The sequence below is a fragment of the Drosophila arizonae genome, chromosome 2 (assembly GCF_054131065.1).
Source record: "Drosophila arizonae isolate 15081-1271.41 chromosome 2, UAZ_ARI_1.0, whole genome shotgun sequence".
NCBI lineage: Eukaryota > Metazoa > Arthropoda > Insecta > Diptera > Drosophilidae > Drosophila > Drosophila arizonae.
This window is the reverse complement of record NC_142922.1, coordinates 31632645-31658547: the sequence shown is the minus strand read 5'-3', so window position 1 is coordinate 31658547 and position 25903 is coordinate 31632645. Positions and strand designations below refer to the sequence as shown.

The 25903-nt window shown below is 38.3% G+C and overlaps 2 protein-coding genes across 4 annotated transcripts; one reads left to right on the top strand and one right to left on the bottom strand.

Moving 5' to 3' along the window:
- Positions 1 to 111: 111 nt before the first annotated feature.
- LOC108608724 (BRCA1-associated protein) lies at positions 112 to 2686 on the bottom strand. Its single transcript, XM_018000246.2, has 5 exons — positions 2400 to 2686; positions 1962 to 2313; positions 1727 to 1897; positions 872 to 1663; positions 112 to 811 (listed from the first exon to the last, which is right to left on the bottom strand). The coding sequence occupies exons 1-5, from the start codon at positions 2458 to 2460 to the stop codon at positions 517 to 519; spliced, it is 1671 nt and encodes a 556-aa protein (XP_017855735.1). The 5' UTR covers positions 2461 to 2686; the 3' UTR covers positions 112 to 516.
- A 385-nt stretch (positions 2687 to 3071) lies between these two features.
- Positions 3072 to 25903, top strand: myd (stromal cell derived factor mayday). 3 transcript variants are annotated; one of them, XM_089466201.1, is made up of 4 exons: positions 3072 to 3236; positions 15686 to 16821; positions 24651 to 25335; positions 25396 to 25903. In XM_089466201.1, the coding sequence occupies exons 2-4, from the start codon at positions 16265 to 16267 to the stop codon at positions 25468 to 25470; spliced, it is 1317 nt and encodes a 438-aa protein (XP_089322327.1). In that variant the 5' UTR covers positions 3072 to 3236; positions 15686 to 16264; the 3' UTR covers positions 25471 to 25903. The 3 variants fall into 3 exon arrangements, with proteins under 3 accessions (XP_089322327.1, XP_089322333.1, XP_089322336.1); XM_089466207.1 differs by having other exon boundaries at positions 3072 to 3313; XM_089466210.1 differs by lacking the exon at positions 3072 to 3236 and adding an exon at positions 13226 to 13349.

The following is a 25903-nucleotide window of genomic DNA, read 5'->3' as shown; positions in this document are numbered from 1 at the left end:
AGATAATTAAAGCAGTTTCCACATTATTCTGGAGAGGTATATCAATACAATATTATCTGAAAAGTTACAATCACCTAGCTAAACATACCAGTTTATTATAAACAAGTCTGATAAACATAATTTGTAATTTTTATTCAATATAAACTCACATTCAGATGATAAAAATCCCTACAAGTAGAATAGTCTTGCATGTTAAGTACATAAGCCTTTATGCATACAGATAGACAGATGTATATAGATATTTATGTATACTATATTATTCTTTAGCTTTTTGTTTCACTTAGAAAATCACATATAGAGTTGTTTTTGTATTCGGCGACACTTAAGCTTCAGTTTCGATTCTGATTAAATATATTATGAACGTTAGTTTCGAAAACATTTCTATTGATTCTTTGCTTTCTTCATTGCAATGCTGTTTTGCCGATTTCAAAATATATTATTATTATTATTATTATTATTATATTTGAATCTTCGAACTTTTTGAATGCTCAACTTAAACGCCAGTTCTGCGTAATTCTACTTCTTGCGACGATTGGCCCGCCGCGAAGTGGTGGCAGGTTCCTTATCGGTGACACCTGTTATGGAGGCGCCCGACATTTCGGTGTTGGCCATCTTCTCTTGAGTGTCCAGAAAGAACATGACATCGCGCAGCTGCTCCTTGAGATCTGTGACCTCCTTGTCGTGGTTGTGCTTAAATTCATTGTATTGCAGTTCCAGATTTTTGTATTTCATGTGCCAGGATGTTTGATTGTCCTGCAGAGCCTTGGACAGTTCACGTTCCTCAGTCAGCTGCTTTTGCATCTCTTTGAGCCTGTGAGCCGAGAAGAGTTATGAGTCTCGGGAGAGATGTATCTGTTTGACATTGACTTACTTGTTTGCCTGTTGGGCAAGTTTTCGTTCCAGACTCTGTTTCTCCTTCAGCAAGCTCTGGTGCATCTGTTGCAGCTCGCTTATCTCTGAGCTGGCCGCGTTGGCATTGCTCTGAAAGTCCTCCCACTCCTTCTCCAGGCGTTCCATGCGCTCCTCGTAGTACTTGCGTTGCGTGTCAAGCTGTGAGGTCAGCAGATAAGTGAACTCCATTTGCATCGAGTCGATCTTCTCTTCGCGCTCATCCTTCTCCGTTTGCGAGGCAACGAGCTTGCCGTCCGATTTGTTTTGGAACAGGCGATGCACGAAGTTGTCGCCGGCGTAATCCCAAACGCTCGATGTGCCCAGCTGCATGGCGAAAGTGTGATTGGTGGCCCGATAGTGCGCTGCGGCATGTCCGCCTTGATATCTACCGCAGCCCACATGTCCACAGATTAAGCATATCCACAGCGAATCTGTGCCCTCGCACTCCATGCAAACCGAGTCCTCGACGAGCTCCGGAGTTTGCACGTGACGGCACACCGGGCAGGTGGAATCTCCCCACTTCATCAGGCAGCTGGCGTGGAAAGCATGATTACAGAGAATCGTTAAGACGCCATCGACGCTCTCGTCCATGCGCTCCAAGCAAACGGGACAAGTGGGCAGCTCAGTATGACCAAGGGGTGGCAAACCATGCTCTCCACGCTCGACCTCTGACACCCAAACGGCGTGACAGATGGAATCAGGCTCCAGGGAGTTGTAGGCTAAGCCGTTGTAAGAATTGTAGAACTCTAAGGCAGATTCATTTGAGCGAAACCTGAAGCAGATTAAACATATTACATAATGGCTTTACACAAGTGATCCCATTTGATTAACTTACTCCAGCAGCACCATAAACTGATTTGGACTGCCATCGCGCACGATGCGCACGTGTTTAATCTCCGCATGACAGGGCGCTATGAAGTTCAGTAAATCGTGGCAGTTGAGTGTGGAAGGCACGGCGAGCAGGCACAGCTGATTTGAAGGCGCCTCCTTGATGGCTTTGCGTTCGCTGTCAAATGGAAAAACAAACATGGCAGTTGGTTATTGCTTTTGGACCATTTCTTGCTACGTACTTTTTCTTGTAGAGATGTATTATGCCTTTGGTGACCTCCACAATGGGATTGCCAGAGAAGTAGCCGAGCTCTTGTGGAAAGTTGGAGGCAGTCCCTTGGGTTTCCTCTCCGCCTCCACGGGGCGTCGTCTCCCGAGAGCTGCCAGCCGTTGGACTGTTGGTATGCTGCTGCACTGCAGCGGCCCAATTCATTTTCTTCAATTCCTTCGCTGCGTTTGTTTCTTTGATCCAACGTAGGTTTGTATATGTTTCAATGATGATTTCGTGTGCCTGGCGTAGTCCGCGGTCGCGTTCACGCTCCTTTTGCACACGCGGATTGGTTGGGTGCTCCGCTGAGACAGCGCCTTCTAGGTCTGCGAAAAACACAAAAAAAAAAGAAACAAAAACAACAACGTAAAATCTTTGTCTCTGTTTTCGTTGTTCAATTTAGGTCATTTACCTGCGTTGGTTTCCAAATCGATTTCGATTTTAATGACACACAAGGAAATATTTTCTAGCATTACACAGGCATAATTTTTGTCAGGGCGAAATGCCAAAAAACATATTAATTCTTAGTTTATGAAGGAATTTCACAATTTTCACTACTGAATGGAACGCGCAACAGAAGCGAACTATGCAAACAACTACTGAAAAATACCACAAATAATACTCATTGTTATCGATAGTGCTATCGCATGGCTGAGTAACAGAGTGCAGTATTACCCAACACTAACAAACGTAACGTACCGGTCTTTAAATCCATTTGATTTTGAAATTGTATTTTTCTTTTCGAAGAGCAGCAATTTAATAAGTGTTATGATTTACTCTAAAATGGACTGGATTGCTGAGTTTTCCGATTATTTACATAAACTCATATACTATATATTATTATATATTATTATTATTTTATATTATATTTATTATCTAATATATAAAATTACCGTATTTGTATACACTTTTTAAATAATTTTAAATAAATTATTTTCATTTTCATTATTTCTTATGTTAGCTGTTTTTACTTCTTCCCCTCTCTCAATTCCCATACGCTATAGTTTCGCTTTCAGCGCCTTCGGCTTTCGGATCGGCTACAACTCACTTCGGCTTCAGTTGGCCAAAGCGCGGTACGTAAGTGAACACGTTAGGTTAGTACGTAACAGTCGCTACTGCGAGTTGGTCGTGCTGTCGCAATTTGACGCGCAAGTGGCCAGGCACAAAAACACGTTAAAAATTCGTCATCTCGTCTCACTCCTACGCGCGCGTAAATATACAAAAACAAAACAAACCAACCAACCAACCAGTGAGTGCAATAATGGATAGGCTACAGTTGCTTTTGCAACTTAAATAGTTGTTGTTGTTGCTGTAGTTGGTGTTGTGGTAGGGCATAATAAACACAACGATTTAATTGCAATGTACATTTAATTGCAATCACCAAAATTGAACCGCAAAACATGTTTGCAGCATTGGCCAGCAATCATTTGTATTGATTTTCGCCCATTATATATTAATGCAAAAAAAAAAAAAAAGAAATGAAAAAAAAATGTTACAAAAATGTGGCTCAGTTTAGGTCTTGGTTCGCTGGTCCGTTACTCGCACATGTAGTACAAAATACACTCACACTCACACATAGTCGCTTGGCCATGCTAACAAGCAGGCGCCAGCACGCACACACAGACAGGCCGACAGACACACGCGCACGCACACACACACACTCACACACACTCACACACACACACACACACACTTACGTCGCTCGCTCTGGCTGTAGCTGACAGCTGCCAAGTGCCAGAGCTTGTCGTCAACAAGTCTATCAAAAGTACGTTTGTCATTTCTGTTGCAATCCACCGAAGGGCAACCCCGTCAGGTGGCGGCCCCTTTCCCCTCCCTGCCTGCCTTACCCACTTCCACTTCAGTCAAACTCTTTCTGCCTGTGCTGTGGGTGTGTGTGTGCGTGTGCGTGTGACGCGTCTTTGTATTTGTAAATTTTGAGTTTGTTTAACTACTCTAGCTATATACTCATTGTTCTTCTTGTCCGCTATTCTGCACTCTTACGCTATTCCCCCTCCCTCTTCCCTTCTCTCTCATGGTTCGCCTCCTTCTATGCTTGCAAAGTGCTTTCGCAATTTCATTTGCATTTGTCTGTTCTGCAAATAAGCGAAACTCAGCGAATCAATTTGATAAGAGCATAAAAAAGAAAACTTTATATATAGCATGCATATTTATATATAGAATAGAATAGAAATAAACGACAAACTTGATATAACCGAGTGCTCAGGGTGTTATGTTGTAATGCAATTTCAAATCTATTTAATCTTTCTTGTCTGTGTGAGAGACCTTTGTTTCGAACTATAATTTGGATAAAATGAATTGAAAAATATATATTGACGTGTCAAATATTCAATAGATATCAATATGGCTATAAAAATAACTCTCATAATTTGCTACAGAATACGCTCTTTTCGCATTATTGGAGGTATTTATACTTGATCTGGATCATAAACACTTTGATCTCTGAGCCACTAAGAACAATCTTATTCAAGTGGTTTTTTTTTTTTTTTTTTTTTTTTTTTAATATTTATTTATAAGTTGTTCCTTTTCCTTGTTTTACATTAAATTTCTATAAAAATAGCACTAAAAATTTTTATGGAAATTTATGCAATTTGCTGTTATATTTAATTTTATGTTTTAATAAAATAAAATTGAAATGCTCATTCATATATCTAGGGACCGCAATTGGGTTGGGGTCAATAGGTTTTGAAGTCACGTCCACCTAATTTCTAAATTGTGAATTACATTTACATATTAAATGTGAGTTACAAATGAATGCATATGCAAATATTCAGTTTATATATACTATAAATTACATTATAAAATAATACGTTTGCGATAATTTACGTAAAAATTGCAAGCATAAAAACTTTATGAAAATTTCTAATTGATTGAAGCCCAAGCGATAATATCGAACCCGATCTATTTCTCTAGGACACTGTGGCTTAAGATATAGACCTCTTTGGCTAAGCTAAATTATTTTTTCAATTTGTTTGTGGCTATGTAGTACATATATTCAATTAAATAAAGTTGTAAAAATTTATGTATATATATATTTTTAATATTTCGAATTCAGGTTTTATTACCATTTTGCTAAGATAAATTAATTTTAATGTATAGCCCAAAATATATTTTTTTTAAATTTAGAATTTAGATTTGATTAAATTTTTGCTAAGATAAATTATGTTTAGCAAATGTCTTGGAGCTTAAATAACAAAAATAGTTTCCCGGTTTTATTTGATTAAAAAGTGTTAATAAGACTATACCTATGCCTAGAATTACTTATGAATGAAAAATTTAAAATTCTTTGTTTTATAGTCTAGATTTGGAATGGCATGTTTCAGCTTTAGTGACTTTATTGTTTCTATTTTGAGCTGCAACTTATATAATTATATTTTATACATATACGTAGATGAATTCTGTAGACTCAACAATCCAACTATTTTGGAACTGCACACGTTCAGACTGTAACCCATTGTTCAGGCAGCACGCACATAAATTTAGCTAACTGCAATCGCATGTAGAACACATGTTTTTCCACTCTTTTTCGGGGCGAGCTTTGGTTTATACAAATAAATGTTTTTGGTTTTGCCTTAATTTGAAATTGGTGCAAAAAAAAAAAAAAAAAAAAAAAAAAAAACTGCATTTGTTTTCGCTGCGAGAAAATATACATATATGTACATATATTGTAGTAGATTTTGTGGATTTATTCAAAACTGCTTCAAAATGCCTGATGAAATACCGCAACGACTTTTGCAAGCTGTGCCCGCTCCCTCTCTGTCTCTCTATGTCTCTCTCTTCTTCTTCTTCTATTTCTGGTTGTTGAGTTGTTGCTGTTGCCCCATTCAAATTGAGTTGTTGTTTATTCATGCATTTTGTTGCACTTCTGCTCGCTCCATTGTTGTTGTTGTTGTTGGCCTGCAACACACACGTTTACATGAGTATCCGTATGTGTATGCGTGTGTGTGTGAGAGTGAGAGTGAGTGTGTGTATTCACTCACTCACTCATTCATTCATGGAAGGCCTGCATAGCTGTGCATAACACGGGCTTGACTTGCCCGCACGGCCTGACATTTTGCATGGTAGCTGTCAGAGCTCAAGTATCTGTTACGTTTAAATGCCGGCACACACTCACACACTCGCACACACACACACACCGAGTTGAACAAACAAAAATATGCAAATGTGCGTGTGTGCTATAAGAGCTGTTTGTTGTGTTAGCCCCAAGTGTGCACTTTCACTTTTTTTTTTTTATTTTGTTACGAATAAAACAAAAACAAAAACAAAAACTGGCAAAACGACAATCATGGCCAGGTTTTGAGTTTTTAAGTCTCACGGTTTGTTGTTGTTTGTGTGCCGTAAATCATGTATGCGCTGTTTGAGCCAAATGATTCAATTGCCATGATTGCCAGCAACAGGCACAGACTCTCTGTGTATGTGTGTGTGTGTGAAAGGAAAGAGACAGAGGCAGAGAGGGAGAGAGAGAGAGAGAGATAAAACAGGTCGTGGGCCACAGTACAGCCGTGTGCGGTCAAGTAACATAATCGCAGTTTCAGCTGCAGATGAAAGGACAACAGATGGAGAGAGGGAGAGAGAGAGAGAGGGGAGTGTTGAGAAAGGAAGGAAAAGAGAGGGAGACTGAGAGTGAGAGTGGGGCGGAGGGCGGTGGAGAGGCTGCGTTGGGCTCACTAGCCACAGCGGGTTGTTGTTGTTCATATTTTAATTGCAGCACACGACAATTAATTGCTTTATCTGCAGGCGCATGAAAATGTGTTTCTGATTGCTCAGCGATCAATATTAAGCATACGCCTAATTGTTCCATCGCCACGTTACGCATACGCCGCGTGGCGCGCACTTGGCGGAGAAGCACGGCATATTGATCATAATTAATCATAGATTAATGCACAATCTCTGAAGGCTAATTACTTTAGCAAGAAAAGCCCTTCTTAGGTGAAATGCTAGAGAAAGCTTTACAGTAAATAAAACGTGATGAAATATTTTACTATTCCTTAAGTAAAATCAAATCAATCATAATTTCATTATGAATTGCTTAAGTAATTAAATATTTTACCATTCTTAAGCTTCAATTAGCAGAAAAAGCCGTGGCTGAAACTTGGCCACATGTCAGAATGGATGATGAATTGGTGCCCGAAATAGAAATAGCTGTTTAGTTAGAGCAGCATAATGAATGGACAAGTCCGTCTTTAAATATAAATATTGAAAGTTTTTTAAAATTTATCCAGTATTAAGAATGAAAAGCTGGAGAAGGGCTTTATTAATATTATTACCTTATAAATTGAATGAGGCTTTAGATGTCATCTCATGTGAAATATAATATAAAATAATATATATATATAATAAAATAATTGGCGGTTGCTTTTTTTGTTTTTAATCAGAAGTTAAATTGTTACATATTAACATCTTAGTTAAATTATTACAAATTTAAGTTTATGCTGTGTAATATTACAGTTGAACTGCATCGAACAGCTGATGCTTTAAGTATAGTTAAGTTCAACCTTTGTGAAAAACTGAACTGTAATACAGCTCAGACTAAATTTGATTTATGGTGAATTTATAGCTGCGCATTATTGAAACACATAAAGATTATTTAAATTTAATTTTATTTGATTCTATTCCTGATTGTGCCATAACAATTCACATGCACATTTCCATTCGCAATTCAATTCGCAATTCGCCTTACAATCTTGCACACGAGGTTGACACTGAATGCTGCATCGCGTAAAATATCTCTTGCCCTTGCCCAGCTGCGTCTCTGGCGAAGCTGCTGCTGCTCCAGCTTTCCTGCATGGAAATGTGTCGACTGCAATGTACACGACATTCGGCGTGTAAATGATATAAAGAATGGCAGCGCAGCAGGCGTCTACTTAGGGGCGGGCGGGGCGTAGCGGGCGCCTGGCAACCTGATGTTTTTGCCACGCCGCGTCGTCATGACAGCAGGCGGGGACCCATGGCGTGTTAGAGGGCGGATGGGAAGTGTAAATGTCTAACCTACAGCATTTCTTGCAGTCAGTTGCATTTACATGCAACTCGAATGGGAAGGTGTTTATTAATACCCAGTACTATGCATGCGAGGCGGCCTATTCGACTCGTGGCTTTAAGAGCAAGAAGATTCATTGCACAGGGTCTCTGAGATCGTAAGCATTGAATACGGTAAATGTAGACATTGATATAAACATAACTATAACAATTAAAAAAAGACAAAAAAAAAACAAAAAAAAACATTATTTTTGTAATAATAAATACCTTCATATTACAATATATTGTATATAGTATGTAGTTAAATATTATTATTAATATTATCATAACGCTCAAAAAGGCGTCAATTACAGGGTATTATTGTTTATGGGTAACTCCTTATGGGTAATTGATAGAGGAAGCCTCTCATAGCTAAACTTTCCAATTTTTAATTTTCTCTATTTTATATTTTAGGACATATAAACTGGACATATCCATCCGCGCTATTTCGGTCTAGAGTTTTCAGCCCGAGTATATTCCATTTCAACCTCTGGCTTTTATAGTGCTTAAAATATATAATAAATTTAAATCACTCCCACAATGGGTTTGGATATATCATTTTTTTTTCGATCTTTATATGACCGTAGCAGTAACTCTTAAACTATTTAAGATACCATTTTACTCGATTTGCCAAGCCGCCAATAGACGGATTAGGAAAATCTTGTTATTATATAAATGGACGATATGAACGAATATGTGAATATGTAGCGGTGAAAAAATTGTACTCACACGGACAGCCGGAAGGACATTTCACAAAACCTATATATTTTATTCATTTAGACATTGCTGTTTCTTGAATGAGCATAAATACTTGACACTGATAATATTACCTTAAGGGTCTTCTAGGGTATTTGAATACCTAGCAAATCACTTTATCATGCTCATATTGTTGCTCTACCTGTGTGTCTATATATATGTGTATGTGTGTGAATATATGTGCGTGTTTGTGTTGATGATGCTTTGCATTTGAAGTGCACGCAAATTTTTGTTGTGCATTTGCCACGCTTCTATTTTAAGCACCGCTTCATGTGGCTTTCCCCTCCCCCTCCACTTCAAGGAAATTTACGTTCATGTGTGTGTGTTTTAGTTGGATGTGTAAGGGTGTGCGTGATCTGTCAATTCTGCATCGTGGCTGGTCCAGTCTCCACCCACCTGCTGCTGCCATGGTAATTTAGCTAGCACTTCAGTTGCAATGCGCCGCGTGCTACGCGGCGTATACGTCATGTTGCGCATACGTCGTGTCTGCTGCGTTCTCCAAACAAGCTTTGTTTCTGTTCTCGCTGTCAGGGTCAGCTGCAATACGTACGCGTATGCAGTATGCCGTGCCTCATCTCCCGTCTCCCGTCTGCCCTCTCCCGTCTCACATTTCAATCCGTATTTGCATTTTCATTGCGCTTTTTGAAATTTTCTGTCTAAGCAAACAACCAACAAATCAACTTATTTGCTAGTCTCTCTTTTTTGATGAGGCTTTGGTTGGCTCTTTGCTGGTTGGGCTATTTGCACTTTTTCACTGAACTCTCCGCTTGAGTTGGCCGAAAAGTTGATTATAGAATGGCAAAAAGGGTTACGACCGAAATGCATAAAAGCTGAGGGATACTCGCTTCAAGTAAAATTCAATTACATTCTCCATTTTTGCTGCTCCATACATTCCGAAATAAATATATATATATATATATATATATGCGTATATATATATGAGCACTTAATATAAAATTGAAAGCAAAGCATCGAAAAAGTGCTTGAACAAATTTTGTTTAATTGAAATTATTTTGCCAACATGTTTCGTTTTTCGTTTTTGTTTTTTGTTTTTTGTTTGGGCTCTCTTGCAAAAGTTCAGTTTAAGCCACTTCAAGTCAATTAAAAAGTTAAATTAAAATTATCAGCAACGTATGCCTTTAATATTCGCCATCAGTGTCAGACTCATGCACATTATCATCATCATCCTCGTCATCATTATCGCCATCAGCATCGGCATCGGCATCCTCCGCTCATAAGCCGTATCTCCATCAATCCCTTGGGAGGCTGTGGCTGGAATGTCAAACTCTTGTGGAATGTGAAATATAAATTTAAATTAATTTTCATATTTTCCTAGACAATTTTAATTAAATTTGACATGTTTTTATTTTATTATTTTAATTTTATATTTTACATTTTACATTTGGCTTGCTGGGCTCCCACTTTGCCTTTGAGCTATTTATCCTTCTATTAGCCACAGCTTCGTTTTCAATTAAAATTTTCAAATTTAATAATGCCTCAATTTGATTTTACATTATGATTATGCAGCCAAGCTTCGCCACACAAAAGGGGATAACCTAATTTCGATTTGGGCGTTACTCTGATCATTTTTCTCGAGCGTATATAGTTTACGGAATGTTTTTAGTATTTACTAGTCTGTGAAATAAGTTATGCAAATGCAGAGGTGCGTCCTGTATATATGTATATACAATATATTATAGGATTTTGGCATGCTATACAAACATAGTCGAATTCCGACAGTTCGGTATGGCAAGAGAAGCATTTTTGAAATATATATGGGTTTGTCGAGAATTTCATTTAACGAGTCTAATAAATTTTAGAGCTTTAGATATTTAGATATTTAGACAATTAGATTTTTAGATATTTCTAAGGTAAGATATTTAGTTATTTAGACTATTAGATTTTTAGATATTTTGATAGATATTTATACATTTATTTTTTACTCGTTTTCAACGGGAATATTCCTTTGATAACATTCTCTTAGTCACAAGAGTGAGGTCTTGTCGACGTTAGGGTATTCAGCTGGTTTGTCACGATTCAGTTTGGCAGATAAGGATGCTTTGCGTAAAACTAATGTGGTTTGTGATTAAGCCATTTTAAATAGCCTTTTTTGCCAAGCTAATTCTTTTTGTTGGAATATTAATGGCTGAAACTATTTTATGTTTTTTTACGCGTGACATTAATGTAGTTCAACTGGCAGAACTTACATAACGATAGTTTATCTAATTCCATTACGCACTGCAAGGGAATTCCCGTTAAAATGGTAATTATGATTATAACGAGGTCAGCTAAATATTTAGAGTTATAATGAAATAAACGCTATCGGTTTATACTACTGCTATATATCTTATATGTACAAACAATTTGAGATATGATGAGATAGTAAGCCGCAGCATTGGGTTGTTTCAGTGTATTGCCAATATCTATATGACAAAGATTCTCCTATAATTTTACATAGAGCGTGTTTTCGAGGTATGCTAAGATATAAAAACTACTAACCAGAAACAAGATAAAAATATGTACTAAACTTTACATTAAACTTCAATAAAAATGCTAAGGTGTTTCGGGCTTTTAGTTAAATGAATCGAATAGACAAAGAAAGAAACGAGTTCGAACAGATACTTCTTTCATATTAGGTAACAAAGCCATAGGTAAGGTCAACTCGTATAAGACAGAGAACCTATCCACAAATTGGCTTACTCCAACATGTATTACTAAGTAAATTAAGATTGTCTTCGCACATTTGCAATGCAGTGTGAAAACAATAATCCGTAGAATCGATTGTGTGCTCAGTAGTTGTGCTCATCGTCTGTTTGCTCAGTGGCTGCTGCATCAATAGATTTATCAAGAGCAATGCTAACATTTCATCATCAACGCCATGAATCGGATATGGAGCTGGGCTTAACTAGCAGTAACTTTATCCATTCATGTCCACTCCCATAAAGCGCCATCGAGCAGACAGACAGACAGAGACACAGAGAGACAGAGATAGAAAAATCGAGAGCGAGAAGGAGTGCTTTGTAAATCAAATCTTTAAACTTGTGCCAGCTGCGTGCTTATCGATGCTGCCTGTTTCCTTCCCCTTCTCTCTTTTCCCGCCACTTTTCACTTGTTCAACGGCACTTTTCCTGCCCCCCACCCCTTGCCGTTCGCTTGTCACTCGAGGGCTTTGCAATAAAGTTTAACGCATTTTCTTTTTTTTTCACTTCATGCACTTTGCTTCATCATCAATTTTTATTGAAATTGACACTATCTGGACGACAAAATGGGCGTGGCTAGGGGCTGGCGCCCTGCTGAAATGAATCAGTGTTCCATTTCGCCGTAGACACTTTTAATGAGCAGCAACTCGAGCAGATAAAATAAAAAAGTTGGGCAGGCCTGCAGGGCGAGAGCTTATAAACTTGCTAATTGGATTAGATTTTGTGATATTAAGTAAATTCATTAAGCATTCGCTCTCACTGCTCTACTCTGCGCAGCATTCAGTGTATTTTCTTTTCTGCTGAACACTTTGCGTTTGCAGTCGAGCACAAATGGTTATTAAAAATTTATGGCCAACTTTTTGCCTCCATCACATTGCACTCAGCTCTGCACCCAACTGCTGTTGCTGTTGCTGTTGCTGCTGCTGCTGCTGCTGTTGCTCGTCTGCTAATAAGCTACGAAAGTTCACAAAGACATAAAACAAAAGGAACAGTTAATAAAAGACAGTGAAAAACGCAATAACTGAAACAGCTACAAATGGCAAACAGCTGTGACTCTTTGCTGCCGTCCATTTGTATGTGTAAATGTGTGTGTATGCGTGTGTGTGCGTCAAGATGTTCAACTGGTTTGGCGAGCCAATAAAAACGACAACAGCAACAACAAAAGCGACGCCAACCAGCGAAGCCAAACGAAATGAAAACAAAAGTAAGCCATGGCGCAACAAAAGCCTCAAAAGAGACAACACAACATCGAAAGCGACAACGACAACAAGCAACAACAACAGCTACAAAGACAAAGCAATAACTGTAAATAGGAAGCAATAGCAACATAAAATACAAAAATACCAAATTACGCACATTCCAAATGCATAATATGACTCTTAGTGACTGAGTCAACTCAAGATTGAGTCGAAACGTGTTAAGGCCATGTTGAGGAGCGTTAATGAAGTGGGTAGAGGGTGCCTTTTAATGGCAATAAATACTGCATAGGTTAATAAGGGCAAAAATGAGCGAGGAGAAAGGGAAATATATGTAATATCAAAGCACCAAAGGCAAAAGAAATACTCAAATGACATAAATAAATAAACAAATAAATAAAAATAATCAAAATAAAATAAAATAAATAAAATAAAAAATTAAACTAATATTTTAAAATATATTAATACTAGTTCGCTCATATTTATATATTTTTATATATAACATATTTTATACTATAAAATAAAAATTTGAAATAATAAGTTGAATAATATTATCTAAAAAGAATAACAAAAAATATATATTTTTGAAATGAGTAAAATAGAAATACTTAAATAAATATGCATGAATAATATATTTTAAAAATAATAAAATATGATATTTAATTGTAAATTGAACAAGTAAGAAATAATAAAAAAAATTTATAATATTATGTTGGGTAATATTAGATATGATTTTATATTTATTTATAAATATTTGTGCAGTCGTATTTCGGTTATATTTTTTAAATATATAATTCAACGTATTGATTAGTTTCATATTAACAAGAATCATAGTTTTCTGCAGTCATATATACATATGTACATATATAAACATGCAATTCCTTTCGGTATGAGAACCTTTTTGAATAAACTTACGTATACAGGCAGCCTCATTAAATTGACAGCCAGTTTTATGGCATACCCTCAAGGATCGGGAGGACGCATCTTATCTGCTTTACGGCTGATTTTTAGTGCTCATCGTAATGCGAGTCATTATTGCGGCCCTGTTTAATGACTGTCGCCTGGCTCATTCATTGGGCGAAACAAATCTACAAAGATTTTTGCTGCTTGGTCGCCTAATGGATGGGCCGTCCAACACAATGGCCCAGGCAGTTGGGTCCAATTAGTAGGTTAAAGAGGCAAAAATAATTGCAAGCTCTAATGGACAATAAAAGATAGGAAGTTGTTAAATAAATGAATGACTTTTAAGATTAAAAGCCTGCCAAGTGCAACCGAATAGAGACTTGAATGAGTCCTTATTAGGTTAAACATTTCGAAAGTTAAAGGTAGACCTTATATAAGTAACTTTAAAGTTTACATAATGGATTAGCGAGTGATTTTAAAACTTGGCGTAAAAATTAATAGCATTTTATCTAATACTCGGAATCTATATTGATGATTTCAATAGAAGCTTAACATATATGAACTGAAGAGTCCATTCTTAAAATCTTGTTTAAAACTAAAACGTCGTCAATATCTTAACAAAAACATGGTCGAGTTTCCTTTATGCAAAGTCTTAAGCAGTAAGCCATTTTCGACAAAAGCTTCAGGAAGCTTTTGTTAAATTAAATCAAGCTGTGACCATAAAGGATTATAGTTGTATTTAAATAAATCAATGAGTTACTTTAAAGGTAACTAAATATTGGGGAAAATAATCTTAATTTAAAGATTTAAAGCTCATTAAAGCTTGTCGATAAGAGTTTAACTCAAATAATTTTGGTTTAATTTTCTTTAAAACCTCTTAACGACTAAAATTGACAATAATATTAAAATATTCTAGAGCTTATGCAATAGTTTAAGTAGTTGCATTGAATCGGAAACAATATAGTAAGGGTAAGGGATGTGATGATATTATTCTAAAAATATAACAAGTAAGAAAGCTCCAGTCGAGACTGCTCGACTAGGAGATACCCTGAACCCTCCAAGCTGATATTCTAAACATTCTGCACTTCTTTTATGCACACATACATACACATGCATCCACACGCACGCATAAGCCTGCGCTCTGCTAACTGCGCAGTAAGCAGCGACTGCGCTTGGGCTGCGCTGCAGTGTGGGCAATATTATGAGAATTTATTTGTTAAATAATTTCTTTTGTAGACATACGATCTTAATGAAACTTTTAGAGCGTAATCATATGGTGAATATGTGTGTATATTCCAAAGCCCAAGTCTCTAGTATTTGAAATACGCTTTTTACAAAAGTGAGGGTGAGGGGGTGAATTTAAGGGTGGAGGGAAAATTTTAACAAAAACCGAAATTGTATAAATTGCATATAAGCATACATTAAAAATTTGGAGACTCTAGCAATAAGGGTGTAGAAGATATAATTTTATAACTGGTTTTCGATAAGGTTTTTTATCGATAAAAAAAAGATCGGGATGAGTTATCGATTTTTAATGATAAACTTGATATGCGCGCTGTAATTACGGACATTTAAAAAAAATTTGAAGTCTCTAGCTCTTATATCTTCTGAAATCGACGCGTTCATACATACGGACGGACGGACGGACGGACGGACAGACAGACGGACAGGGCCAAATCAACTCAGCTCGTCGCCCTGATCAAGAATATATATACTTTGTGTGGTCTGCCACGCCTCCTTCTGCCTGTTACATACTTTTAACAAAACCATTATACCCTGATTTCCCATTTTCAATGGGTTCAGGGTATAATAATATATTATGCAAAATTTATTCTTATTTTCAGAAAACTCTCTGAACATAAAGCTTATCGATTTAGTATATAATATAGGTTAACTAAAGACTATAAACTAAATACATAAATGGAATTAGTAATATCTGCTACCATTGGCAATTATTCTGCATGGAACTCTCGGAATGATTTTAAAATAATTTGCACTTATTTTCTCCTTTCACAAATCGCTATACAAATCGCATTAGCACATAACTAGTTAAGTGGAGATAATGTGATCATAAAATCACTTTAACTGTTTATTTCTTACTCCAACCACAGCTGGAGGCGAGGCGCCGTGGCATGCAAAGTGGAAATGCTTGGAAACATTCTGGAAACAATCATGTAAAATTGGCTTGAAAACTCATGTCTGGCCAATGGAGCACGTAGAAAGAACGGGAAGCAGGAATAGGAACAGCAGCAGGAATAGGAACGGGAACGGGAACAGGACATCAAAGCGGCATTAGAGGTTAACTTGGCTAGTAGCAACTGTAACATCTTGAGCGCATGGGCGTGGCCAATTTGCTGACAGCAGCGCACAGCATCGCTGCCAGTGCAACATAAAAGTCAATTAATGTACAGCTGCAACAACAATTACGGCGAGCGCCTGTGAATCAGCGAGCGTGGCGACAAGCAGCAGAGGCCTGAAGAGTGCCTGAAGCCACTCCCCTCAGCCGCCCACGCCCGCGTACACACACACACACACACACAACACCGGATAAGCAACGGAAGCGGCAGGCAACAAAAATTTCTGCAAATTACACGCAACGTGAGGCGGAGACTGAGGCTGCGGTTGAGGCAGGACTCGAGTGGGCGACTCGCAGTCCACGGGCGAGGCGAACGTCCGGTGGCGGCCGCAAAATGACTTTCCTTAACAAGCTGAGCAAAAGCTTCCGCTGGCTGCGCTGCTCGACACTGTGCGCCATTTTGTTTTATATGTTTTTCATTGGCCTCATATTGCACAGCACCAGCCACAAGCTGCAGCAGCAACAGCAGCAGCAGCAGCAGCAGCAGCAGAGCCTGGCTGAGGCCAAGTCAATGCTCAATGAGCGCCCTAATAGCCGCGAACAACAACAGCAACAACAGCAACAGCAACAGCATCAGCAACCGCTGCAACATCAACAGCAGCAGCAGGAAGAAGAAAAGCAAAAACTAGAGTCGCAGTCGCAGCTGGCGAAGAGCAATTTAGTGTTGGGCAACGGCCAGACGAAGGAGGAGCAGCGACGCAAACTGCAGCCGATAGCTGCTAATAGAGGAGAGGCAGTTGCAGCAGTAGCAGGAGCAGGAGCAGGAGGGACGAAAGGAAGGGAAGATGGTGGCATTGCAAGCAGCAAGACGTCGCAACCACAGCCCGAAACAGTTATATTAACGGACAGCAATGTGAACGAGAAGCAAATACTTGCAAAAGCTTTCAAGCGGTAAGTTACGCCTTCGCATTGCCCACTGACGAGAAGTGAGCGTGGGGGTGGGGGTGGTGGCTTGTTTGGCTGATAATTTGATGCTAGTTTGGAGGAAGCTCCATTGTTGTTGCTTCTGTAGCCTCTGTTGCCGGCGGCTATTGTTCACGCTGCGCCGTTGGAGGGACAGCGGTAAATAGATAGCGTCAATGCGGGAGGTAAGAGAGCCAAAGAACACCACAGACTGGACGCCAGCACAGTGCGTGCTAGAATTGTGTGTACGACAAATTGTGAAATTTATGGCAGCAGCAGCAAGTGAGCGATGGGTTAGGGAGAAGCAGCAGCAGCAGCAGCAGCAGCAGCAGTTGATAGATGTTCTATTCGGAACTGGGCGCAAAGGTGCTTCGGGGACCCCAAATGCGATTTGTTACTTTGAATGATTTTGATTGGGCGCCGGATAATCGGATTAAGGACAGGCGGCCAAGGAAAGGCAATCATAATTATTGATTTGAGCGGAAGCTGTGCTGTGCATGTGTCGACAGTGCCACAGAATAGAAAATATAAGTTTGAAAATTTGAAACTTTACTGCTTCTTGCAGTTGAACTATTTTGCTAGTTTTTCATTTAACGAGCATAAATCTTGGAAAGTCGGCTTAGCATTCTGTACAGCTTATTTATTGCCAATGAGCCACAAGGATTATGAAAGCAGTTAATAACGGGCGATGGGGCTATCATGGCGTATGATTGACGACGTTTAGGTTTAGCTGCTCAAATGCGTGCGGCTAACTTTTATGCGCGGGAGCCTGGAGGGAAAAGGATTATGCTAGACAGACTATTATATTTGATGATGAATTAAATGCGAGGGCAGTCTATAGACTTTTGGTGGCCCAACCAAAATGATGTCTTGTAATTTAACAACCAATTCTATCTGGTCTTGTCTTTTTTTCTATCGAAAGTTTCATTTTGTGTTCTATATTTGGGGTAACTTTGTCAGATATATAATAACAATAATAATTGATATTTCAATCTGACATGATGCTTGATAAACTCTTTTATAGTCCATGATGCATCAAATATTACATTCAATTTAGTTTAATTAAACTTTTACGAGCCTAAAGCTCAAAACTTTGTCAGACTAGCTGAAAATTATATAATGATAAAAATAACATATAGATATAATATTCTTGTATAAGTTAGATATGATAAAAATTAAACAATTAAACAAGGATCTAAAAGATATAGGAATATATCAGAATAACAAAAAAGAAAAGAAAAAAATATTTTAAATCAAATCAAAAAACAAAAATCAATGAACAAAAATGAATAAAAAACAAATATTTACGCTGGGAAATAAACTATACTGCTAGAATATTATTATTATCGGGTGTGTTGACATTCAACCTTTCAATCAATTTTGTGAATTGGGTTTTGCCTCAAATAGCAACAAATTCAACATTTGCAACAAAAGCAGAACCTTTGCGGGTTAGTGGGAAATCAAAAAGCCCAGCCTGTGGACGACGTGGCGTATGAGCAACAAAGCCGAAAACTTTTGAACATACATTTTGTCAGTCATGGGTATTGTGGGAGTTTTTGTGTGTTTTCCTTTGCATTGATTTTGCCATTGAGCTGAAAATTGAATACACCCCATGTATATGTCCTTGTATTATTTAAATGTTTTACTTTAACAACAAATATGCAGTGCAAGTCTTTCATTTAAAGGTGCCATAATTGATGATACATTTCATTAGTCTTTATTGACAACAGCTTAAATTAAGTGCCAAACTTTCAATTTAAATCAGTAAAAGTCTCTTTAAAGTGTCTCTTTAAATGTACACTGCTTTTTCGTGCGAGCTGTCTTCTGAAAATGTCTTAATTTCTGGGAACTATGCCCGAATAACTGCAGTGTCCTTGTCTGTTAAATGTGTCTTTGTCCCCGATTTGTGTTTAATATTTAATTCACAATCAAATATTAATACGCACACAAGTGCCCCGTGTCGGCTGTGCTCCACGCCCCGTTTCCATGTATCATTGGGCATTTAATCGGATTAAACTATCATTAATTCTGATTAGGTTAATGCCATCGTGCTCGGGCACATCGCCACCAAAGGGCCTTCAATATAAATGCCATATTGATGGCGCCGCTGGCGGGCGCAGCTGCAATCAGAGCGAAAATGGGAAATTCGATTTGAATATTTATTGAATATAGAACCCGTTTACACACAAATATTTCCGTAGCTCGCAAAAATGTTTCTATTTGAGTCTCCCCCCTTGCGTCGCTCCCTAAAACTCTTTCGCAAGTTGCGAGCAAATAAATTTGAGACTCGGCTGCATTCACATTTTTCCGCAGCTGCCAAACTTTATTTACTTATTATTTTCTTTCTCCCTCTCTCTCTCTCTCTCTCTCTCTCTCTCACACACTTTTATTTAACATTTTTGCTTTGCATTCCGTTTCGAGTTTGATTGCTATCTCCAACTAAGCATTTCGCAAATTACTTTAAGTTGGTCAAGAGTTCGATTTTACGATTTACAGCATTTTTTCCACTCGACGGCACAGCAATTTAAACTTTGCAATCAATTGAACTTTATACGTATATATATATATGTATTTATGTATATCTGCAATACATTTATATTACATGTAAGACTAATTACCCGAATTTCCGCAGCCGAAGTAATTACAACTTCTTGCTATTCATTTAAGGCCGTACTTTTGGGAGCAATTATGTTTATTCAGCCAAATAAATATTGAGCCACCGGCCCTTAGGTCCACGTCTGTCCTTTTCAGACTATTTTCATGCAGTTTAAGCAAGCTTAGTAGACTTTTGTTTTCAAATTTAATTCGATATCAAAACATTTTTGCTAATCATTTAAAATATACTGTTGCAATTTTTCATTATTTATACCCTTTATTATAAAAGGTTAATATTACAGTTATTGTTTCGTATTTAAACTTGCTTTAAAAAAATGCTTTATTTTCAATTTTAAAAATTCTTTATCCTTAAACATTTCTATTTGTTGTTCATTTATCATAAATTTAAAGACAATTCGTAATTAAGTTAGCTCAAGTCGCATAACTAATGAAAATCTGTCTTAGTAGCCGATACACAATAAATATAGCTGGCATTTTTATAATCCCACTATCAGTTTTCATATAGTTTAGTCATTTATATACAGTTTTATAGCTATCAGCAAACATATAAATCTTTTGAGTGGCAGACTGCATTTGAATTTCATAATCTAAAGAGGCAAGCACTTGCGAGTGGCGTAGTGGTGCCAGTTCACCTCAGGCAACTTGTATTTAAGAGCCTTAAGCTCGAGCAGAGGTGCGAGAATGTGTGAATAATATGAGCCTCGCCTCGGGCTCCTGCCGGCTGTTCGCACGAATGCGATTGCCCAAAACAAGTGTCAGTTATTAAAGCATTCACTGGATGGGGCTATGCTCGAGATGCACTCAAACTAACCGGCGAAATAATCGCGAAATGGCTGCCAGGGGAGTGTCAATGCGTATCCCAGGGATTATTGTTGGCCGTTGTGTTTGTCGTTTGATACTCGTTCACAAAGTGAAGTGAGCATATAGAGACTGTTCAATTTGCAATATATTACTGTTTGTTCCCAAGTCTGCTAGGGTCTACCAGTCCACTGGCAAATCCTTTCAGACTAGCTGAAAATGAGATAAGATAAAGATAACTTAAAGATATTAAAGGAAATATTGTTCTATAGGTTAGATATGATAAAAATTAAACAATTAGACAAGGGTCTAAATGATAGAAAAGAAAAACATTATCAATTTATGTCGCTGCTTAAGGCGGGCTATTTACCGAAAATGACTCGAAAGTAAGGACTTTTTTTTAGAGCAAGAGAACTATGAACAGAAACAGGAGTATAAACTGACTCGTTTGATATCAATTTTTAAATAAATGTATTTGCATTCGTACCGTAAACGAGTATTATAGAACCGGTGAGGCCCGAATGAAACATTCTTATTCTGTTTGTGCTGAAATGCGCTTGGGGATTGGAATGCGAGAGCGAATAGAGAGGCGAGTGCGATGGCAGTGGCTGCACCGCACAGTGGTTTCATTAGCATATATTTAAGGCATTAGAACTTAAATAAATAAACCGGCAACTAAAGCGATTTCCAGCTAGTTTCCTTCCGCAAAACTTTTGTTGTTCGCTCCGCCCCCATTCTCCGACGCCTCCTCCATTCCGTAATGTATGTGTGCGTTGCGGTCTTTGCCAGTTCGGAGTTTCGGTAGCCCAGAGGGAGTGCGGGAGGAAGGGCACCGGGTGCACAAATTCACGAGAAATAAAAAACAAACAAGCCGAAAAACATAGTAAAAAAAAAAAACTTTTTTTTTTCTTTCCGCCCTTTCGCATCTCTTCTACGCATACTTTGGATGAAAAGTTTTTCATTTCGACTGCGTTTTTCACATTTTTGCATTTCTTTCTATACCCTGTGGTCATAAAATAGCTAACAAGGACAAGACGACGAGAAGATGTGTTGTGAGACTCTAACTTTAGTTATTTATGATTAATATTTGAAATTAAAAAGCTAGGATAAAATATTTAACATAGTTTTCTGCCTAATTCTGTATTCATTTCCAATGGGAATTGCGCGGTATTTTTGTTTGTCTAGCTAAGAGAGTTTTCTTTAAAGGGTATCCGATTAGTCTGACAGTTTGTTTAGTTGCAAAACAGCATGCCCTTTGACGAGCAGCAGGACATGGGATTAGTTGCCAGGCGAAAATGCATTTTGCATAAGCCTGTGGCTTTTCCTTTGCCAATTGCCAGTGTTGGATAGTTTTCCTTTTTATTCCGTTTTTTATGCGACAGCAAAGATTTTGCGAAATGGGATCTTTGGCTCGTGTTCGGCTTGTGTCAACGTTGTGACTGCAAAAAATTCTTGCAAACCGTTCTACTGTGTTTGTGCAATAAAATCAAGTGGAATGCGACAGAGAAATACAAGAATGAAACTCTATAGTGTTGGCAAACGGAATGCAGAAATACTGGGATATATCTGATACATGTGATGTGTTTGAGTAGTTGCTCAACAGGAGTAGTAACTGTGACGAGCTGAATGTCAGGAAGACTAAAGTGAAGAACGGAGCGATAGAGATCAAAAACAGAAACTAAAAGGCGTAGAGGGGGAAAAAAGACCAAAATTAAAGTTTTCGGTTAAGTTTCGAGTATGGAATGATATAACGAAATATAAGGGTTGATTAGAGAGTGTAGGAGAAAACAACTAATGAGAAATATTTAACGATACCCGTAAAGAAGTGCAAAGCTGACTTTTGGCCATAATGAAAGAGAATGAAAGATAGAGGAGGATAGATAGAGAGGGAGACTGGAGTTTCCCTTTTTGCATAAATTAAATGAACTTTTATCCTCGCAATTCACGAATGCGAGTATCAAGAGTCAACTCGCGTTTAAAGGATATAGTTTTGCCCGGCTATAAGTTTTGAAAAGTTATCTGGCCTGTGCGCCGTTTGCACTGCTATTTAGAGTCGTATAACTTTTCCATGCTGTTGAACTTGCGAATGCGAGCGAGGCTTCTCTGCGTGCTGCATGCAACTTGTGCGCTAGTTTGTGGCATTCTTCACGGTGGGTCAGCAGCAGTGCTAAATCAATGTACAGGCAGCAGGAGGCTGCTGGCTGCCGGCTGCAGAATGCGACTGCAGGCTGCCGGCTGCCGGCCGCGGTGTCCTAATTGGAATGCTCACCCGAAGGACATTAACGAGCTGCGTGTGTGTTGATAACAGCGACTCGGCCCGGAGTGGGCTACTGAATTGTCAGTGACAAATAGTCAGACTGATATACCGACAGACCGACACAAGCAGCGACACAATTAAAATTTATAACAATAGACCGTGTCAGTTGCAGCTACAATTTAATTGCCACTCGCCGAATTGTCGAATTGTCGGATTGCCGGGACCAATTCTCTCCGGACGGGTGCGTGGGCTGCGCCACAGCATTAAAGGGGAATTTAAATGCATAAGCCGCAAATGAGGGCTATCAGTTTCACACACGCAATTATCACAACATTTTTGGGGCTGCTTAATTGCAGTTTAATGTGTGGCCGACAAGCGCTCTCATAAATCTGATTCATTATATTCATTATGTTTGAGTTATTTGACTACAAATTAACTATTTTTACTCCCCTGGCATTCGAGGACTTTTCGGTTAACTTTGTCCGCAACATTTGTATGAAGCGTCCCATACACAAACCTTATATGTAGGTAACACATAAGTACATATTAATGAATATCATTTATGCTCAATGAGATGCAACTTTGGAAATGTTTATTTTATTTTTATACCCTGAACCCATTGAAAATGGGAAATCAGGGTATAATGGTTTTGTGAAAAAGTATGTAACGGGCAGAAGGAGGCGTGGCAGACCCCACAAAGTATATATATTCTTGATCAGCGCGACGAGCTGAGTCGATATAGCCCTGTCCGTCTGTCCGTCCGTCCGTCCGTATGAGTGCGTCGATCTCAGAAGTTATAAGAGCTAGAGAGCTGAAATTTGGCATGCATACTCGTGAGTACCATACGCAGTACGAGTTTGCTTTATTTTTTCGATAAATCGTCCGATAACTTTTTTATCGAGAATAATCGAAAAATTGATTTTGTTTTTTTAGCCTAATTTGAACATTTTTAGAGATGGAGTCTTCAAATTTGTGTTGTATATAAAGTTAATCGATACAAAGATTTTGTAATTTACAGATTTTGGATACCACGCCCCCTTCTCCCCCAATTTATAAAAAACGCATTTCAAGTACTAGAGACTTGGGCTTTGGAATGTAAACACATATTCACTATATGATTACGCTCTAAAAGTTTCATTAAGATCGTATGTCTACGAAAGAAATTATTCAACAAATAAATTCTCATAATATTGCCCACACTGCAGCGCAGCCCAAGCGCAGTCGCTGCTTACTGCGCAGTTAGCAGAGCGCAGGCTTATGCGTGCGTGTGGATGCATGTGTATGTATGTGTGCAGAATGATTAGAATATCAGCTTGGAGGGTTCAGGGTATCTCCTAGTCGAGCAGTCTCGACTGGAGCTTTCTTACTTGTTAAATATTTGAATCATATGATTTTTGTTATGCATTTAAATTTGAATTATTTTTATACGCCAAGTCGATTTAGCCCGTCTGTCCGTCTTGAACGTGTCGATCTTAGAAAATAAAAGAACTGGAGACTTGGAATTTTTGTGTAGATCTGTGTAGAGAATATCGAGTTTGTTTCTTAAATCGATAACTACACTCATTACTTTGTTATTGTTATTATTTGTTGAAAGCCTTATGGAAAATTAGTTATTAAATTATGTCACCTATGTAATTTTATAGTTTTAATTTTTGTTCTACTTTCGTTACTTCTAAGTATTACCTATTACATGTTCCTATACGTATTCCCTATATAATCCTCCAAGTATATCCTCTACGTACATCCTCTCAGTTTTCCTTTATGTATTCTTCCTTCCTTATACGTATATTCTCCTACATATTTCCTCTAGGTATCTTCTCCTCTTCGAATCTCCTCCACGTTTTTAATGGTCCACTGGACGTACACACACTTCACTTTACTTTACTGCACTACACGACACGGCATATTCTGTAATTCTTCGTCCATTGATCTTGAAAGGCTAATAAACAGAGAAAGAGACAGACTGTGATAGAGACAGCGAGACAGATATACAGACAGACATAAGAACATAGTTAAATCGGATTAGCGCATTACGCTGTTCACGAAAATGCATGATTGATATGGTTAAAGGTTGTTTCATAACTTTATATATATGTATATCATGCAAAATTATATTAGACTGAGAGATATATTCTTCGCTTTGCAGAGCGGATCGTAATCATGATGGTCGTCTGTCCATTCAGGAGCTGGGACAGTACATCAATAAGCGGATTGTCGAGCACATAGACATTGCCATTATGAACAATGCCAGAGAGTTTCGACGCGTGGACATTGCGCCGGCGGACGGGCTGATCACCTGGGAGGAGTACCATCGTTTCTTTCTGCGGGAGCATGGCATGACCGAGGCGGATATCGACGAGCACGACGAGATCAGGCACACCACGCTGAACCGCAAGGCAAGGGAGGATATGATGCGCGATAAGGCGCGCTGGTCGGAGGCGGCACGCACAGATCTCTTTACGCTGACTATCGATGAGTATCTGAGCTTCAGGCATCCGGAATCGAGCGTGTCCAATCTGCTGGAGCTGGTGGACGATCTCTTGCGGCAGTTCGATCAGGACGGCGATGATCAGCTAACGTTGGAAGAGTTCTCCGACCTGAATGTCGATGACGACGAAGATCTGCTGCGCAAGTCTCTCATATCGAAAACCCTCGTGGAGCGCCGCGAGGAATTCAAGCGCATTATCGACAGGAATCACGATGGCAAAGCCGATCGTGGCGAGCTACTCAACTATGTGAACCCAAAGACGCCACGCTATGCCCTCCAGGAAGCGGCCACACTATTCAGCCTTTGCGATGAGAACAAGGACGAACTCTTAACACTTAAGGAGGTATGAATGGTTCAATAAATGTCTGACTACCGTTCTTAAAGACTCTTCCCCTTTTTACAGATGACTGATAACGCTGAGATATTTTTGCAATCTAAGATGATCGATACGGCTAACAGTTTCCACACTGAATTTTAATCACACTATCGCACTCTTTCCATCTTTTATTCGAACCGTCTAGGCCCAGCTAACTATCTCTGTCTATTCGGAAATGGGAGGAACTTTATAATCTTTGTGCATTTATAGTGATATTAATTTGTAAGTTGTTGCACATAATGTTTAATACAAATATAATAAATAGATCGTATAGTACACGCATCGCTATGCTTACACAAACACACACACACACATACATACTCACAAATATAAATAAATAATATTTAGGATTAATTTTGTTAGAACTTTGTACTACGTAATCCTTAAGAGCAAGAGGCAATTCATTTGATGTGTGATTTTAAATAACAATTTTACTTAAGAATGCGAAGCAGATTTAAACACAATAATCCAAGATATATATACAAAATAAATATACGTAATTTTACGAAAGTACTTAATAACATATATACAGAAA

Bases quoted from the DNA above. Each gene is read 5' to 3' on its own strand.
- LOC108608724 (XM_018000246.2), bottom strand. From the start codon at position 2,460: ATGCTAGAAAATATTTCCTTGTGTGTCATTAAAATCGAAATCGATTTG. The intron at 2,314-2,399 runs GTAAATGACCTA...TGTTTTTCGCAG, and splicing joins CGATTTGGAAACCAACGCAG to ACCTAGAAGGCGCTGTCTCA. The intron at 1,898-1,961 runs GTACGTAGCAAG...TCCATTTGACAG, and splicing joins ATACATCTCTACAAGAAAAA to CGAACGCAAAGCCATCAAGG.
- myd (XM_089466201.1), top strand. From the start codon at position 16,265: ATGACTTTCCTTAACAAGCTGAGCAAAAGCTTCCGCTGGCTGCGCTGC. The intron at 16,822-24,650 runs GTAAGTTACGCC...TTCGCTTTGCAG, and splicing joins CTTGCAAAAGCTTTCAAGCG to AGCGGATCGTAATCATGATG. The intron at 25,336-25,395 runs GTATGAATGGTT...CCCTTTTTACAG, and splicing joins AACTCTTAACACTTAAGGAG to ATGACTGATAACGCTGAGAT.